Source organism: Heterocephalus glaber, unplaced genomic scaffold (genome assembly GCF_053883595.1).
Source record: "Heterocephalus glaber isolate CG9 unplaced genomic scaffold, H.glaber_assembly_v1.0 deba00001538, whole genome shotgun sequence".
In the NCBI taxonomy this organism is placed as follows: Eukaryota; Metazoa; Chordata; class Mammalia; order Rodentia; family Bathyergidae; genus Heterocephalus; species Heterocephalus glaber.
In genome coordinates this window covers 37,339,701-37,356,732 of record NW_028258333.1, presented here as the reverse complement: position 1 = coordinate 37,356,732, position 17,032 = coordinate 37,339,701, and the positions used below count along the sequence as shown (strand labels likewise).

Sequence of the window (17,032 nt, the reverse complement as noted above, 5' to 3'; positions counted from 1 at the left end):
GTGCACCCAACTATATAAAACAAATACTAACGAACATGAAAAGTCATATATGCACTAATACAATTGTAGTGGGGGACCTCAACACCCCACTGTCACAAATAGATAGATCAACTAGACTAAAATTAAGTAATGAAATACTAGAACTCAATCGAACTCTTGAACAAATGAACTTAACAGATGATTACAGTCTTCCACCCCACAAAATCAGAATACATATTCTTCTCAGATGCACATGGGTCATTCTCAAAAATAGACCACATACTCACACATAGAACATGTTTCAGTAAGTGCAAAGGATTGAAGTTATCCCCTGTATATTATCAGACCATAGTGCCATGAAATTGGAGATCCATAGCAAAAGAAACTCAAAAAATTTCATAAACATGTGGAAATTGAACAACACACTTCTGAATAACCAATGGGTCACAGAAGAAATTAAAGAAGAAATCAGACAGTTCCTTCAATTAAATGACAATGACAATACAACATATCGGAATCTATGGGACACAATGAAAGCAGTCTTATGAGGGAAATTCATAGCAGTGAATACGCATATTAGGAGAACAGAACGAGCCCAATTAAACAACCTGATGCTGAACCTCAAGCTTCTAGAAAAAGAAGAGCAGGACAACCCCAAAGCTCATACAAGGGATGAAATTATAAAGATCAGAGGAGAAATCAATGCAATGGAGACTAAGAGAACGATACAAAAAAATCAATGAAGCCAAGAGTTGGTTCTTTGAAAGAATCAACAAAATTGACAAACCTTTAGCCAGCCTTGTCAGAAAAAGGAAAGAAAAGGCCCAAATCCATGCAATTAGGAGTGAAAAGGGTGAAATTACAACAGACCCAGCAGAAATCCAGAGGATCATCAATACCTACTTCCAGAACCTATACGCCAATAAGATGGACAACACAGAAGAAATGGACAGATTCCTAGATACATATGAATTACCAAAGTTGAATGAAGAAGACCTAAAAATTCTGAACAACCCAATAGCAACCAATGAAATTGAAAATGTAATTAAAAACTTATCAACTAAGGAAAGCCCAGGCCCTGATGGCTTCACTGCTGAAGTCTACAAGACATTTAGAGAGGAACTGCTGCCACTACTGTTTAAACTCTTCAATGAAATTGAAAGGGAAGCAATACTCCCAAATTCATTCCTGGAAGCAAGCATCACCTTGATCCCCAAAGCAGAGAAAGACCCAACTGAAAAAGAGAACTATAGCCCAATCTCACTAATGAACATAGATGCAAAAATCCTTAATAAGATAATGGCAAACAGAATGCAGAAGATCATCAAGGAGATCATACACCCTGATCAAGTGGGATGCATCCCAGGGATGCAGGGATGGTTCAATATACGAAAATCAATCAATGTAATACACTATATCAATAGAACCAAGGACAAAACCCATATGATTATCTCCATAGACACAGAAAAAGCATTTGACAAAATCCAACATGCATTTAGGATAAAAACCCTATGAAAAATTGAAATAGAGGGTCTCTACCTAAAACCGATAGAAGCCATCTATGAAAAACCAACAGCCAATATCATACTAAATGGTCAAAAACTGAAATCCTCCATACTAAAATCAGGAACAAGACAAGGATGTCCACTATCACCACTCTTCTTCAATATAGTTCTGGAAACATTAGCCATGGCAATTAGACAAGAGAAAGAAATAAAAGGAATAAAGATAGGTAATGAAGAAGTCAAACTGTCATTATTTGCAGATGACATAAAACTCTATATAGAAGACCCCAAGAACTCCACCAAAAGTCTTCTAGACTGAATAACCAAATTCAGTCAAGTAGCTGGTTACAAGGTCAACACACAAAAATCAATAGCTTTCCTCTACACCAATGACAGACTCACTGAGAGAGAAATAGGCCAAATAATTCCTTTCACAATAGCATCCAAAAAACTGAAATACCTAGGAATCAACCCAATGAAAGAAATCAAAGACCTCTTCTCTGAAAACTATGGCACTCTGAAAAGAGAGATTGAAGATGATATCAGAAAATGGACAGACATCCCCTGCTCCTGGGTAGGAAGGATTAATAGAGTGAAAATGGCCATACTTCCAAAACTGCTATATAGATTTAATGCAATTCCAATTGAGATCCCAACAGCATACTTCATAGACCTCAAGAAAACAATCCAAAAATTCATTTGGAGCAAGAAGAAACCCAGAATAGCAAAAACAATTCTAGGTAACAGAGACATGGCAGGGGGTATGGCAATCCCCTACCTGCAACTATACTACAAAGCTACTGTGATAAAAACAGCATGGTACTGGCACACAAACAGACTTCAGGACCAGTGGAACAGATTAGAAGATGCAGAAACAACTCCAGACACACTCAGCCATCTCATCTTCGACAAAGGAGTCAAACAACCTCACTGGAGGAAAGATAGCCTCTTTAATAAATGGTGCTGGAAAAAATGGGCTTCAACTTGCCAAAGATTAAAACTAGACCTATATCTCTCACCATGCACTAAACTAAAATCAAAATGGATTAAAGATCTAAATATTAAAATAGAAACTCTGAACCAGTTGGAACAGAGGTTAGGTAGAACCCTTGAAGACATTGGTGTAGGAAAAGATTTTATGAACAAAACCTCAGTTGCCCATGAACTAGCACAAACAATCAACAAGTGGGATCTCTTCTTATTAAAAAGCTTCTGCACAGCAAGAGAAACCACCAACAGTGTGAAGAGACAACCCACAATGTGGGAAAAAATCTTCACCTGCTCTTCCTCAGACAAAGGTCTACTATCTTGAATCTATAAAGAACTTAAAAAGATCAGACCTCCCAAATTTAAAGACCCAATCCAAAAATGGGCATCTGAAATGAACAGACATTTCTCACACAAACAAGTAGAAATAGCAAATAAATACATGAAAAAATGTTCAACATCATTGGTCTTTCGAGAGATGCAAATGAAAACAACGCTGAGATTCCACTTCACTCCAGAAAGAATGGCTGCTATCATGAAATCAACCAATAACAAATGCTGGCGGGGCTGTGGGGAATGAGGAACCCTGCTCCACTGCTGGTGGGAGTTTAGACTGATGCAACCACTGTGGAAATCAGTATGGAGATACCTCAAAGAACTAGGACTGGAAGTCCCATTTGACCCTGCTATTCCACTGCTGGGGATCTTCCCCAAAGAATTGAAAGAATCATACCACAGTGATATATGTGCACCCATGTTCATAGCAGCACAGTTTGTAATAGCTAAAACTTGGAAACTACCCAAATGCCCATCAACTGGAGACTGGATAAAGAAAATGTGGGGTTTTTTTATAAAATGGAGTACTACTCAGCCATAAAAAATGAGAAATTAGAGACATTTATAGCTAAGTGGATGCACATTGAAGTGATATTCTTAAGTGAAATAAATAGGACACACATGTATAAATACCGAATAGTTTCTCTCGTGTGAGAAACTGAAAGTGTAAATAAGGACTAAATGTATAATAGGTAATGTGAAATAGGAAGAAAAGGGGCAAAGGGGAAGGAAATGGGAGGGCTAAAGGAAAGGATAGAAGGGAATGGATTAATATGAGAAAATGGAAAAATAGCAACACAATCTTTGTAAATAGGGAGGAATGGAGGGGTTGAAGGGAGGGCTGGGCAAGGGTGAAAAATAAGAACCAAGAGAGACTATGTAAAGGTGCAAATTTCCAATGATGAATGTCATTATATTGTATACCTAAAATGTACCAATGATTAGAATGAATAATCGAAAATGTAAAATAGGAAGAAAAGGTCCAAAGGGGCAGGGGTAGTGGGAGGGGCAGGGGAAAGGAAAGAAGGGAAAGGAAAAATGATGAGAAATGGAAAAAATGGAAATAAAGTCTTTGTAAATAGGGAAGGGTGGAGGGCGTGAAGGGAGGGCTAGGAATGGGGAAAAAGTAAGAACCAAGATGCATTATGTAAAGGTACAATTCCCAATGAGAAATGTAATTGTGTTGTATACCTACAATGTACCAATAAAATAATTTAATACAAAAAAAGGGGGGATTATAAGACCATAAGCCATTAATCCAAAAAAGGAAGACTGGAAATACAGAGTTAAAGAAAAAGGCAAGTTCAAATTTTTTTTTTTTTTTTGGCACCAGGGATTGAACTCGGGACCTTGCACTTGTGAGGTAGGCAGCAGCACCACTGAGCTAAATCCCCGGCCCACCAAGTTCAATTTTTGCCATCAATATGAGTTACTGGTATTCACCTGAGAGGAAAATCATTCTTAAAGAGTTAAATATTGAATTCTGGAGTTTAGGACAGAGAGAGCAAGAATATAGAGAATAACTTTGAGACTATTATACAAAAGAGCAGGCCAAGGAAATGGATGCTACAGTGACTCAGGGAATATGCTGAATAAGAAAAAGTCTTGGGCAGAATACTGGGCAACTGGTAGTATTTAAGAAGAGAGGAGTCAGGAACTAAGAATGTAAATAATTCAAAGTCAAAGAATATTATTCTATCACATATCTCCAAGGCTAATAAATGTGGCTCATAAAAAAAGATTCCCAACAAATAATACTGACTGGCAGTAGTACATATTAGTCATTTTGGGGGACCAACATTCAAATACTTTCCTACTTTAGGGTAAATCCAAAAAGAGACAAGTAGGAAGAATATCACCTGCTATTAGGTAATTTTCTACTAAATAGTACCAAACGTAATGGTAGGAATGCAAATATACCATTTCAAATTTAAGATGCAATTAAATCATTAAAAAATTATTTTATGTACCACTAAGAAAAAATGCCAACTTGACCCAATGCTTTTATGATTTAGATTACCCTCCAATAAAGAACTTTTTAATTTCACAGAAAGATTTTTGATCATAGTAAGAAGTAAAACAAATCAACAGCCAGAACCATTATCCCAGGATTTCCAGTGTGTCTGATACAGTAGCATGGGATCCCACATAACATTCTATCGAGCCAAGGAACCAACTATACAGCAAAGAAAAAGACCTATAACCCTAGCATCCACAGGTCATGTCATACACTGCACACCACCTAGAAGCTGTCAGCCTGAGAAAACAGTGGAACAGTCTATGGAAAGAATAACTGGTGGGACATTTTGGAGGCAATTTTTTATGAGGAAAGGGTATTGTCCAACCAGACACAGCAAATCTTTGAATCAAAGATCTCTAATTAGTAAATGACTATGAGAACCAAAGGATACAAAAGTGATGTACCTATAATCAATCCCCTATATTCCAGTTGAGGATCAGTGCTTCCCACTCTTCTTTCTCCCACAAATCTACATTCAACAGAAATATAGTTCTTGATTCCCAAAGAGAACATTTTATATAATGAAAATACCAAGAGTCATACTGAATTATAAGCTAATGCTGCTGCTTAGACATTTCAGGATCTCCTGTGCCAAGCAAGGGGCAGCTTCTAGGAAGAAGAGTTGCCATCCTAGCCAGGATGAGTCACTCTAATTTCTGAATTCACTGGACCATGTGGTATACAGCATGATCCTCAAATATATGTCAATAATAGGCACCTATATATGAATTTCCTACCAAAGATCCAATACTCCCAAATTCTATATATTTAGGTCTGAAATTAGGGCATAATAAAAATAATTTCACTCAGTAAGCACTTATTAAGGTCTACGTAGGTACTATGCTACAACGCACACACACATTAAACAGAATGTGATTCTAACGTAAATCCAGAAACAAAGGTAAGAAACAATGAAAAATGTGGTAAGCTTTCTAGGAATAAACCTATTTTTAAATTACCTGTGTAAAAATCTTTAGAAATAGTGAAACCTATCAAAAAGATTATTTACATTGCTTCTACCTCCATAGGATATTTACATACATAATCAAATTATTTTTAAGAAGAAAAAAAATTTACCTTTGAATTTCCTCTGGAAAAGTTGCACTGAACAAAAGAGTATGACGCTGTTCTTTTGTTGGCATTCCTGGGCAAGAAATTAACTTCTTTATTTCTGGTCCAAAACCCATATCCAACATGCGATCTGCTTCATCCAAAACTACATACTTGACTTGTTTGAGACCAATCTGCAATATTTTTAAAGAATAGAAAATGCATATTAATTTATATTAAATGATAATATTCTCCACAATTGCAATTGCTATAACATTTTTAGAGATAAAGACTAGAAATCAATGCATAAAAATGAAAAAAATTGTATGATCATCACAGATAATAATATTATTAGTATTTATATGTATTCTCAATTTTCTCTAATATATAAAACATTTTCTAAATTAAGCCTTAAAGTTGGGCATGGTGGCACACGCCTGTAATCCCAGCACTCTGGAGGTTGAGGCAAGAGGACTACCACAAGTTCAAGGCCAGCCTGAGTTACACAGTGAGACCCTGTCTCAAAAAAGGCGAAAGAAGAGAAAATATCTAGATCAGTATTATACAATAAAACTTGCACCAATTACTTGGAAGTTCTATTATCTACATTAACATGCTATAACCTCTAGTCATATGTAGCTATTAAGTACTTGAAATATAGCTATTGTAACTATGGAATTAAAATTTTATCATTTTAAAATTTAAATAGCCATATACAGCTAATCATTACTTGTATTGGACAGTACAAACCTAAAGTATACTATCTAATAAAGACAGACTCTTTAAGAAATAAAACCCAACATTATATACTCAAATGTCTTAAAACTTAATTTTTTTCTAGTCTCCGTAAATCCTTAATAAAGTCTCCATTCTCTGATTACTCAGAAACAGCTAGGAAATTTCTCTTACATTTGTATGAACATTTATTGCTATAAAGCAGAACACATTTGCAAAAAGACAAGTGACTCTGGTACTATCTTGAAGATGGTTAGCAAGAATCCAAGAGATGGCTTCCGGTATCATGGTGCCAAAGTATACGCCATAAATGAGCTCTGGTGTTTGCCATTGCCTTTGGATGCTGGTCTCAAGTTTCTTCAAGCTCCTACCATAAAGTCTTCAGCCTTCTAATGGAGAGTCTTCAGCAAAAACAGACTGTGGCCTTTGAGGATGTAGGTGTGAGCTTTACCAAGTTGGAGTTGGCTTTGCTGAATTTACCCCAAAAGAAGTTCTACAGAGATGTGATGTGAGAAACATGTATGCATATGAGTGCTATAGGAAGAACCTGTGGAAACCAGAAAATGGAAGAACAGTATAAAAATTGTTCAAGAAATCTAAGAAATGATGTAAACAAGTATTTGAGATTTGAAGAGATTCTGCATAAATGTAGTGAACATGGAAAAACCTGCAGTGATTTCAAGTCATTTCAAAAATATGAAATGAGAAAGACTGGAGAGAAACAATGTCAATATGAGCAATATGGGAAAGCCTTCTCTGATCTTAGTGAACAAACTCACCCTGGGGAGAAAACGTTTCTAGGTAAGAAAAATATAAAAGCCTCCAGCACACCCAGTGATGTTCAAATTCAGGAAAGAAATCATGGTGTAGGGAGTACATATGTGTACAATCAACATGAGAAAACTTTTATGTCTTCATATTATATTCAAGTAAATGAAAGAATACATGCTGGAGAGAAGCCCTATATAACTGAGGAATGTGTAAAACTATTATCTCATAGTCATTCCTTTCACAACCATAAAGTAATTTACACTGGGCAGAAACCTTATGCATGTAAGCAATGTGGAAAAGCATTCACTACACAGAGTTGTTATGAAAAACATGAAAGAAATCACACTAGAGATAAACCTTATGTTTGCAAACAATGTGGGAAAGCATTCAGCACGTTCAGTCACTGTCGAAGACAAGAAAGTATTCATTCTATGTAGATAAACACTGTGGGAAAACTTACCCTACACAAAAATATTTTCAAATACATGAAAGAATTCATAATGAGGAGAAACTATGTGTATCAGCAATGTGGGAAATCTTCAGCCAACTGAGTGCTGGTCAAATCCATGAGGAAATTCACATTGGGAAGAAACCCTATGTATGTAAGAAATGTGGGAAAGCACTCAGTACACAAAAACGTCATCAAATACATGAAAGAAGGCACACTAGGGCAAACTTTGTAGGCAGAGTTGGAAAAGATTTGATGCAATCTCTTCATTTTGTGGCCCAAAAATTCACACTAAAGAGTAACTATGTAAGAAATGTGTGAAAAAGTTCATCTAGGGCCGGGGATTTAGCTCAGTGGTTCTACCGCCTGCCTCACAAGCACAAAGACCCGAGTTCAATCCATGGTACCAAAAAAAAAAAAAGGACTATCATTCTTTAAAAAAAAAAAAAAAAAAAAGTTCAACTGATACAGTGTCAAACACATGAACAAGGTGCTACTGGGAAGAAAGCCTATGTAAGCAATGTAGGAAAGCATTCAGCATACACAGGTACTATTAAATACCTGAAAGAAGTCACATGGGGGAGAAACCCTACATATTCTGTGAAAATTACTCATGTAATGGAGACCTGTACAAATCATATGAAATTTTTTATGTATTTCATTAATTTTCTAGAAAATATACCCCCAGATAGAAATAGCCTAAAGTGTATTCATTCTGTGTTTTTCAGTAAATTACTTGTAAATAGCAAAAAAGAATCTAAGAGATGGGTTTCTCCACATACTGTTTTTCCCCACAATACTAGGGTCTTTGCACTTATATCCCTAGTCCTTTAATTATGTTTTAAATTTTGAGACAGGATCTTGCTAAGTCACTAAATTGCCCAGACCAGACTTGAATTGGCAATTCTCCTACCTCCGCCTCCCATAGTACTGAGATTACAGGCATATGCTACTATGCCCAGCTTCTAGATACTTTTTTTGGTTTTTTTTGGTACCGGGGATCAAACTCGGGTCCTTGGGCTTGCAAGGCAGGTGGCGAAACCAATGAGCTAAATCCCCAGCCCAAGATACTTTTAATAAATATCCTCAGAAAAGTACCTTTGTGCACAAAGAGCATATTTTAAGTAACCTCTTTTTTAAAAGGGCATTTAAAAAACCAGATAAGGTTTATATAAAGTGAATGAAAGCATTGATAATTTGGTGTGTGAATTATTTATTAGTTATGGTACTGGGGTTTGAACCCAAGGCCTTCACACTTAATTACATCCCCAATCCTTATTTTTGGACAGGATCTCAGTAAGTCTTTACTGGGCTCAAACTTGTAATCCCCCTGGTCTCAAAAGTGCTGGGATTACAGGTGTGAGCCACCATGCCCAGGACTATGTGAATTCTAAAGTGAATACACAGCACTAGAATCTCTTCTTGAAGATTAGAAAATTAGCAATCTTCATTAATACCACTTACATGCTTAAACAGGAGACAAAATTACTGATGTCACAAAGGGTTTCTTGGAAGAAAGTATTTCACCAAATCAACTATGAAACTAGATAAAAATATTATTGCATTTTTCTCCCAGTATAATGAAGTACTGGATATGTATTCTGGAATCAGAACCAGATTCTTTTTCTTTTTATTCAACCATTTATTGACATTTATTACTTGTAAAACTTAATGAGTTTCACTATGGCATTTCCATACATGGATATACGCTGTGCTGATCATGTCTGCCCCCAACTTCTACCCTGTCTCACACCCCTTTGTCTCCCTGTATCTCCAGCCCCCTTCAATCCTTAAAAGTCCTCTGTCCACTTTCAGAAAACCCCATTTCTAACTCTATCACTTACTAGAACTAAGAGAGGGATTTTACATAAATGATACAATCTCACAGTCTGTATAAAATGGAAAATATTATGTCCTATAGGACTACCTTAAGAATTACATGAAAACTAATTGAAGGAATCTGATGGAGCCTAAAATATAAATGGTATTCTAGTAAACTTTTCTAGCAAATACTTTTCATTACTCCATTCCTTTCCCCTATAAAAAGTTATCAATCTCACAACTTTGTTATATCCCTCTAAAGCCTACCCTTTCTTTTTTTTTTTAAGCCTACCTTTTCTTTACCTATGATATCCATCAATCTTCCAGGAGTAGCACATAATATGTTACAGCCTTGTACTATTTGTCGGATTGAATGCCCCACCTGTGTTCCCCCATATATGACAACAGCTCTTACACAAGTCCTATTGACAAGAAAAATAAATGTCATTTTCCAGTTATTTGAAAATTAGACATTTGTTTCTAACACAACAGGAATCCATAAAGAAGCACAGTCAGCTGCCTAAGAAACAAATTCTGCCTAGGAATAAGCTGAAAGAGTAATGCTAAAAACTAAATGTCAAACTAAGAAAAGTATTTTGCAACCTATCTGAGAAAGTGTTCTTCAAAAACAATGAGAAACAATACTATGCTCCCATGCCGAATTAAAAAAAAAAAAAAAAAAAGCTGATTGGCCTGGGGATTTAGCTCAGTAGTTCCAGCGCCTGCCTTGCAAGCGCAAGGTCCAGGGTTCGATCTCCGGTACCAAAAAAAAAAAAAAAAAGAATGTAAAAAAAAAGTTGAAGACATGAAAAATGGTCAATAAAAATACAAAAGCTTTGAAATAATTTTTAAAACTCAATATTACTTTTAAAAGGATGACAAATGAAAAGTAACACTATAGAACAAAGTATGATAGTAGCATGTTGGCTAGGTGTAGGTTAATTAGCATTCAAGAATAAATTGCTATGAACTAATAATTTTAGTCTATAAACAAAAATTTATCCTTTTCCCCACTAAATTCACATCTAGAAATTAATTCTTCAGATATGTTCCCACAAATGGTCAGAGATGAATGTACAGCAACATACACTGCCACCGTATTTTCAGTATCAAAAGACTGAACTAAGTATCTATAAGTAAAGATTTAAATTATAGTGCATGCATCCCAAGGAATACAATGTACTCATTCAAAGGGCTACAGTTCTATATTATCTCCAACATATACTGTTAACTTTTGAAAAACCAAGTTTCTCAGGTGCCAACAGATAAACATGCTACTGTTTCTTGAATGGAGGATTAAAGTGGACTCATGTGTACTGGCTATTTCTGCAGTGATATATATGAAACTTTTTTTTTTGGTACCGGGGATCAAACTGGGGACCTTGAGCTTGCGAGGCAGGCAGCAGAACCACTAAGCTAAATCCCTGGGCCTATTTTTTTTTTTTTGGTACCAGGAATCGAACTCAAGACTTTGAGCTTGCAAGGCAGGTGGTGGAACCACTGAGCTAAATCCCCAGCCCTACACACAATTTTTAAATCATTAAAAATTGGGTCTAATTGTACAAAAATAGCTTTCCACATTATGAAGTTACAGGTATAAAGAGTAATTATTCAGAATACCCCAAACATGCACTGAAAGCTACCAAAAATATATCAATATTTTCACTACTGTCTAGATTATCTAATTTTAATAAGCATATTTCTTTTAAAAACACAAAGGATTCTATAAATAAAATTAAGAAAAATTATTTCAGTCAAGTAATGCTACAAATTACATGAGTCCATTATTATTGAGCTTTTCTCAAAATAAATAAGAAAAAAAATCTCTTAAGAAAAACTATTTCAAGTAGCATTCCAAATGTACTTACCCATAGGAAAATTTTCTGGCTTCCAAATAAATCTGGTTGATCAATTCTCGAGTTGGTGCCACAATAATACACTCTGGTTGCTGTAACTCTTTAAAGCGACTGGCAGTTATTCCATCACGCATCATATGAGCCAAAATTGGCAAGAGAAAAGCTGCCTAGAAGTTAAATTATCTAATTTACATATTTATAGTACATTGCTCTTCTCCCTCTGGAATGCTATTCCTCATGCCCTTATAGCCTTTGAGATTCTTCTTCTATCTTGCTGGTATATTTAGGTTGAGAAATTAAAACAATTTTTACTTCAACAAGTTAACATTTAAGTCTTTATGCTTATATTATACAACATAAGATGCTTGATAAAATTACTTACACCATCAAAATATTTTCCCATCTTTTAATAAGCGTGCCCATGTATTCTAAATAGATCAACATTAACATATTTATAGAGAGAAACCTAGCTATAATTTGAAGCAAATTACTGCATTTAACAGTTATTCTAAATGAGTCCTTAAGAAGTAAAAATTATCACAGGTGGAGAAAAGGGGGTCTACAGGCAAAACAAAATTTGGAAATTATTATTTGTAGTAATAAACATATCACTCTACTGAAGTTACATCAGGCAAGAGAAATTCTGTGCTACATTTTTCTCACTTAAGCAAATAAGACTCTTACTAAACTTCAGAGTATGTTTAAGTCACTTATCAGCTGTTATGTTATAAAATTCATCTATTTTCCCTTCAATTTTCATATGAAGACTGATTAAGACAAATGACATGAACCAAGACTACAATCTGGAAATAATAGTCTCATCTCATGGGACCCTATTTAACAGCCCCCCCCCCAAATTAATCCTAAAACCAGCCTGGTGTTATAGTTCTCTTAGAATTAGCAAACCTGAAGCTACTTTAACACTAAGGACCTTGTACAATACAGATATTTCTCATTCTTCATCTTCTGACTCCAAAATTTTATCAACTATATTACATAAATTTTCTTCTTCTCTCAATGTTTTATAACCTCTGGTGCTTTGATCTTCAATCATTTTGTTTTACATACTACTATGTACCAGAAAGAATTTAATACACTCAGAAACAAACCATCTATGAAATACAACATTATCCCAGAAATAGCTCAAAAACTCCTTTAGCAGCACACAAACCCCAATAAAACCAAAAATTAGGAGCAAAAAAATGAATATTTATGACAGTTTACTAAAATTATCTACAAGACTTCTATCCAACAAGAGAGTCAAGCTGCACAGCAGCAAACAAACAAAAATAAGTTTAAATATATGGCAGAATACATTTAGAAAAATTACTTACAGTCTTCCCAGATCCTGTTTGAGCACAAGCCACCAAATCTCGTCCTGCTAGTATAATAGGAATACTGTATTTCTGCACAGGAGTAAGCTTAGTATAGCCAGCTTTAACAATGTTGTTATTAAGTGTCTGACCGAGATTAGCTTCCTCAAAAGTCTAAAAACAGAAAAAGGTAGTGATTAAATTCCATATATTGTATGCACATCACCTTATAAACATATTCCATCTGAGCTAGTTTAAAATTTTATTAATTCCACCTTACTAAAGTTACCAATATACTCCACTGTTTATTATGACTTGATAGTATTAGATGTCCTACAATGGTTCTAAAAACATTGTTGCTCCCTCAAATCCTGTAAGATATTAAAAGTTCTCATCAGTAACAAATATCATTATAATTATTAAGATGAGCCAGAAAGCTCCCCTAATTCTCCTTAGAAAATGTGCTCCCCCAAAACACATTTTTCTCACATATTTAGGATGTAAACATCTTGAAACTCTAGAAAAAAATCCTTTTTATCAAATTTAAATAAAGTTCCCATTTTGGTATTGGGAACTAGAATAAAATGTAGCGCATACCTAGCAATTAATTCTATATTTCCAAAGACTAAAATTTCCCATCAAATACTAATTTTTGTGTTGGTATCAACTTAAATAAATATTTTTAAATGAAAGTTTGCTACACATCAATACAGAAACAATATACTGACCAGAATTGCTGGTGGTGCATCATGTCCAGAAACTTCTACAAGAATAGTGTCATATTTGTCAAAGTTTATGCCTGTTTGATAATGTGCAAAGATAGAGTCCTCATCCTCTGGTGGAGGTGGAGGTATGTAGGTCACTTTTGGCCCTTGGAATTTAAATTAAAAAACAATTTATGTTACACAGACTAGAAGAAAAACTAAACGAAAACAGATGAAAATTGACAAAATCAAGTTTTAAGTATTGTAGAACTTTCCACTGCTTACAACTAATGTTTTCACTATTCAAACTTTTAAAAATTAAAAACGTAATTAACTCTGCTTTTAAACATTTTGCATTTTTAGTGAATGCAATATACATTCATCTGGACCACAAAAAGATCAATATACCTTGAATATCACCACCTTTTCCTCCTTCAGTTTCTGACTTCCAAGAATCTGAAAGGAGATCAAAAAGAGATGTTTTTTAAAATTAGGGAGTGGTAAAAGAAACTAATTTTTTCTAAAAATCAAATACTTTAAAGTAAAACTTACTCTTTCCAGAGCCTGTTATAACTTCTTCACTTAAACCTTTGTAACCACCTATTAAAGAAATTCATAGTGACAGTCAAGAGTTGTGTCTTTACTTTCACTGATTGTCTTCAAATAGGAAAATTTCTCGAAATGAACAGGCATCTTTAAAGCCTCTTTTTGCAAATAATACTAGGTAAGTTAAAATAAGTAAATATAAACAGAATCTTAGGGACTTGGGATACGCAGCTCTGTGGTAAAGCACTTATTTAGCAAGTGCAAGGCTCTGGGCTGGATTCCTAGTATCAAAAGCACAAAAAAAGAAACGATAGAGTCTTGTATATTTTAAGTTTTCTTAGTACAAAAATGTGCTTTATGGCAAATAAGACCTTTTTTTGGAGGGGGGGGGGTACCAGGGATCAAATTCAGGACCTTGTGTTTGCGAGGCAGATATGGTGCCACTGAGCTAAATCCCCAGCCCAAGACTATTCTACATTACTGTATTTTTCTTAAGCTGTTATATCTTTTCTCTGACTAGTAAAGGAATGTATTTTCTAAAACTTAACAGTCTGGTTGAGGATCCCTAAGACCATCAATGGTTTAGGTCAATGACTTAATAGAACTCATGAGACTCACAATATAGTCACATTCATGGCTATGATAGAATGCAGTGGACGAACAGGGAGCAAAATCACCTAGAAGGAAAAGAACATGCAGCAAAGCCCAGAAAAAAAACTAGACACAAGCTTCCAAGAGTGTTCTCACCCTAGAGTTACAGAGTTGTGGCAATGTAAGTTAAATGTTATCTATCAGAGCACCTCATCAGAGTTAGTGCCCAGAAATTTCATTATGGGCTAGTAACATACATACTTGCTGTCTGGCATGTACCATGACAAAATTCCAGACTCCCAGGAGGAAGCAAGTATCAGCATAAACCATAGTGTTTGTACAATTTAGGCACAATGAATCTCTCAGAATGGTGGAAGCCCATCCTAAATCTAAAACTCTCTGATGCTAGTTGTGGTGGTTAATTTTAAGTGTCAAGTTGACTAGATTAAGGAATACATATATAGTAACTGTCAACATTATTTCTGGTTACACTTATGAAAATATTTCCAGAAAATCTTGGAAACTGGAATTCTAGGTCCTTATCCAGGTGCAGTGGCACATACTATAATACAAGCACTTAAGAGGATAACTCTTTTTATAGTTCATTTTTAGGTTTTTAGATAACTAGTGATCTATTCTGCCACTTTTAGGTACTATGACTATAGTAGATATAAAAGTTAATCAGATACAACATTTTTTACACATGAGCTCTCAATAATTTCCTTGATTTTATGTCCACAGGTCTTGAAATCCTCCTTGAAAGATGTTAACACTTGTGGAAGATGACTTAACTAGGATGCAACTTTATTTTACTGTGATACTTGAGATCAAACTAAGGGCCTTATATATGGTACACAAGTGCTCTACCATTGAGCTACACTGTACCCCCAGCCCTAAGATTTTGCTAATCTTTAAAATACTTCTGTATTAAAGCATCCAACAAGCTGGAGGAAGAGGTATTGTTGCCACTCTCAGAATAATAACAATTATTAAGAATCTGTGAAGACATCAAACAAGCTTTATTGGCTTACTAGTCTGGAAAGCATTTTAACTTTTATATGATACTTAAGTATTTACAAATCACATATACTGAACTTTATCCCTTAGACCAAATCAAATAATTATCCCATGATAAGAAAAACACTTTCACAATGATTTGTACATACAAATATATCTCAATACTTAACATCTGCACAGAAACCCACTTTTGTATTAAATAGCTATTTACTGGTGAATTTTAGGCGGTTTCAGTTTTTACTTAATATAAATGAAGACTCAGTGAACACTCTTGTGCATGTATTTACCAAAATATCTGTAGTATGTAATTCCTGATAAAAGTGCTGGACTGAAAAGGAAATAACCTGGAGATTATTAAGGATCTTTCCAATACTGGCTATATTAATTTATACTACTCAGAGTTTATAAAAGCAGTAATAGTTATCTAATTTCAAAGTTAAATTCAAGTTCCAGTGACTTTAGCCTCTGATAGGTAAATCAATTAAGAACTTACCTCGTCCATGTCCACTGCCACTTCTGCTGTGGTAAGTGTCACCATTACCTGTACGGCATTGTTTGCAAAATATTTAGAGAAAACACTAATCTCCTTCAAGCACATAAACTATACAGCTATTTTTTTTATCAATATAAAGTAATTACTCAGCCTCTCTAGTTCCTTCACTGTTTTTATAATTCAAATCTTATCTTAATTGAACTTTTTTCATCAAAACTTGTGTTCTATTTCATTTCCTTTTTAAATCATTTTCTCCTAACTCAGAAGCCTTTCTTTGAAACCAGAATAAGCATCATTTTCCTTCTTCCAGTTATAATGTAATTCATACCTCAAATTAACTAGCAGGACACATAGAAGAAGTAATTCACAATGCACAAATTTTATAGGGGATGCAAAACTGTCCATATATTTTTGCCTACAGATCTAAAAAAGCAAGTAAAATCACTATCCAACCTAGCATACTTAAATATCTCTATATTAAGTTTATTAATTCTAGTGCTAAAAACATTTTTGAATAATATTCATTATTAAGTCTTATTTCTTACCTGTACCACTTACTGCTGTTCTTCTAGAACCAAAAAGGTCACCAGTGCGCTGTGCTCCCTCATCTCGGTCATATTCATTATCTTTATTTGGAGAAAATAAAACTAGATTATATTACTTTTAAGAAGCTTTTCATTATTCAGTAAATAAAGTTAATAGTGTCAGAAATTAAAAGATGTTTGGTACAACAGTTTTAAAAAGAATCACAATGAGTACTTTTCTAAATATCACACAAAGAACTTCTCTATAAACTATGCATTTCAACTACCAATTCCTTTAATTTTTTATTAAAATTATTTTATAAAATAAGTTAGAGC

At 34.6% G+C, this 17,032-nt stretch overlaps 1 protein-coding gene and 1 pseudogene across 9 annotated transcripts in view; one reads left to right on the top strand and one right to left on the bottom strand.

Annotated features, from left to right (window-relative positions):
* Positions 1 to 17,032, bottom strand: part of Ddx4 (DEAD-box helicase 4) — a 98,868-nt gene that overhangs the window by 21,069 nt on the left and 60,767 nt on the right. For all 9 annotated transcript variants that reach the window (XM_087189389.1, XM_087189394.1, XM_087189395.1 and 6 more), the window contains 9 exons: positions 16,718 to 16,798; positions 16,173 to 16,220; positions 14,078 to 14,125; positions 13,934 to 13,981; positions 13,550 to 13,692; positions 12,843 to 12,995; positions 11,521 to 11,675; positions 9,945 to 10,074; positions 5,905 to 6,071 (listed from right to left, as the gene is read on the bottom strand). In XM_087189389.1, coding sequence (XP_087045515.1) covers positions 5,905 to 6,071; positions 9,945 to 10,074; positions 11,521 to 11,675; positions 12,843 to 12,995; positions 13,550 to 13,692; positions 13,934 to 13,981; positions 14,078 to 14,125; positions 16,173 to 16,220; positions 16,718 to 16,798 — 973 coding nt within the window. The remainder of the gene's footprint in view (positions 1 to 5,904; positions 6,072 to 9,944; positions 10,075 to 11,520; positions 11,676 to 12,842; positions 12,996 to 13,549; positions 13,693 to 13,933; positions 13,982 to 14,077; positions 14,126 to 16,172; positions 16,221 to 16,717; positions 16,799 to 17,032) is intronic.
* LOC147824569 (zinc finger protein 670-like) lies at positions 7,005 to 7,596 on the top strand (annotated as a pseudogene).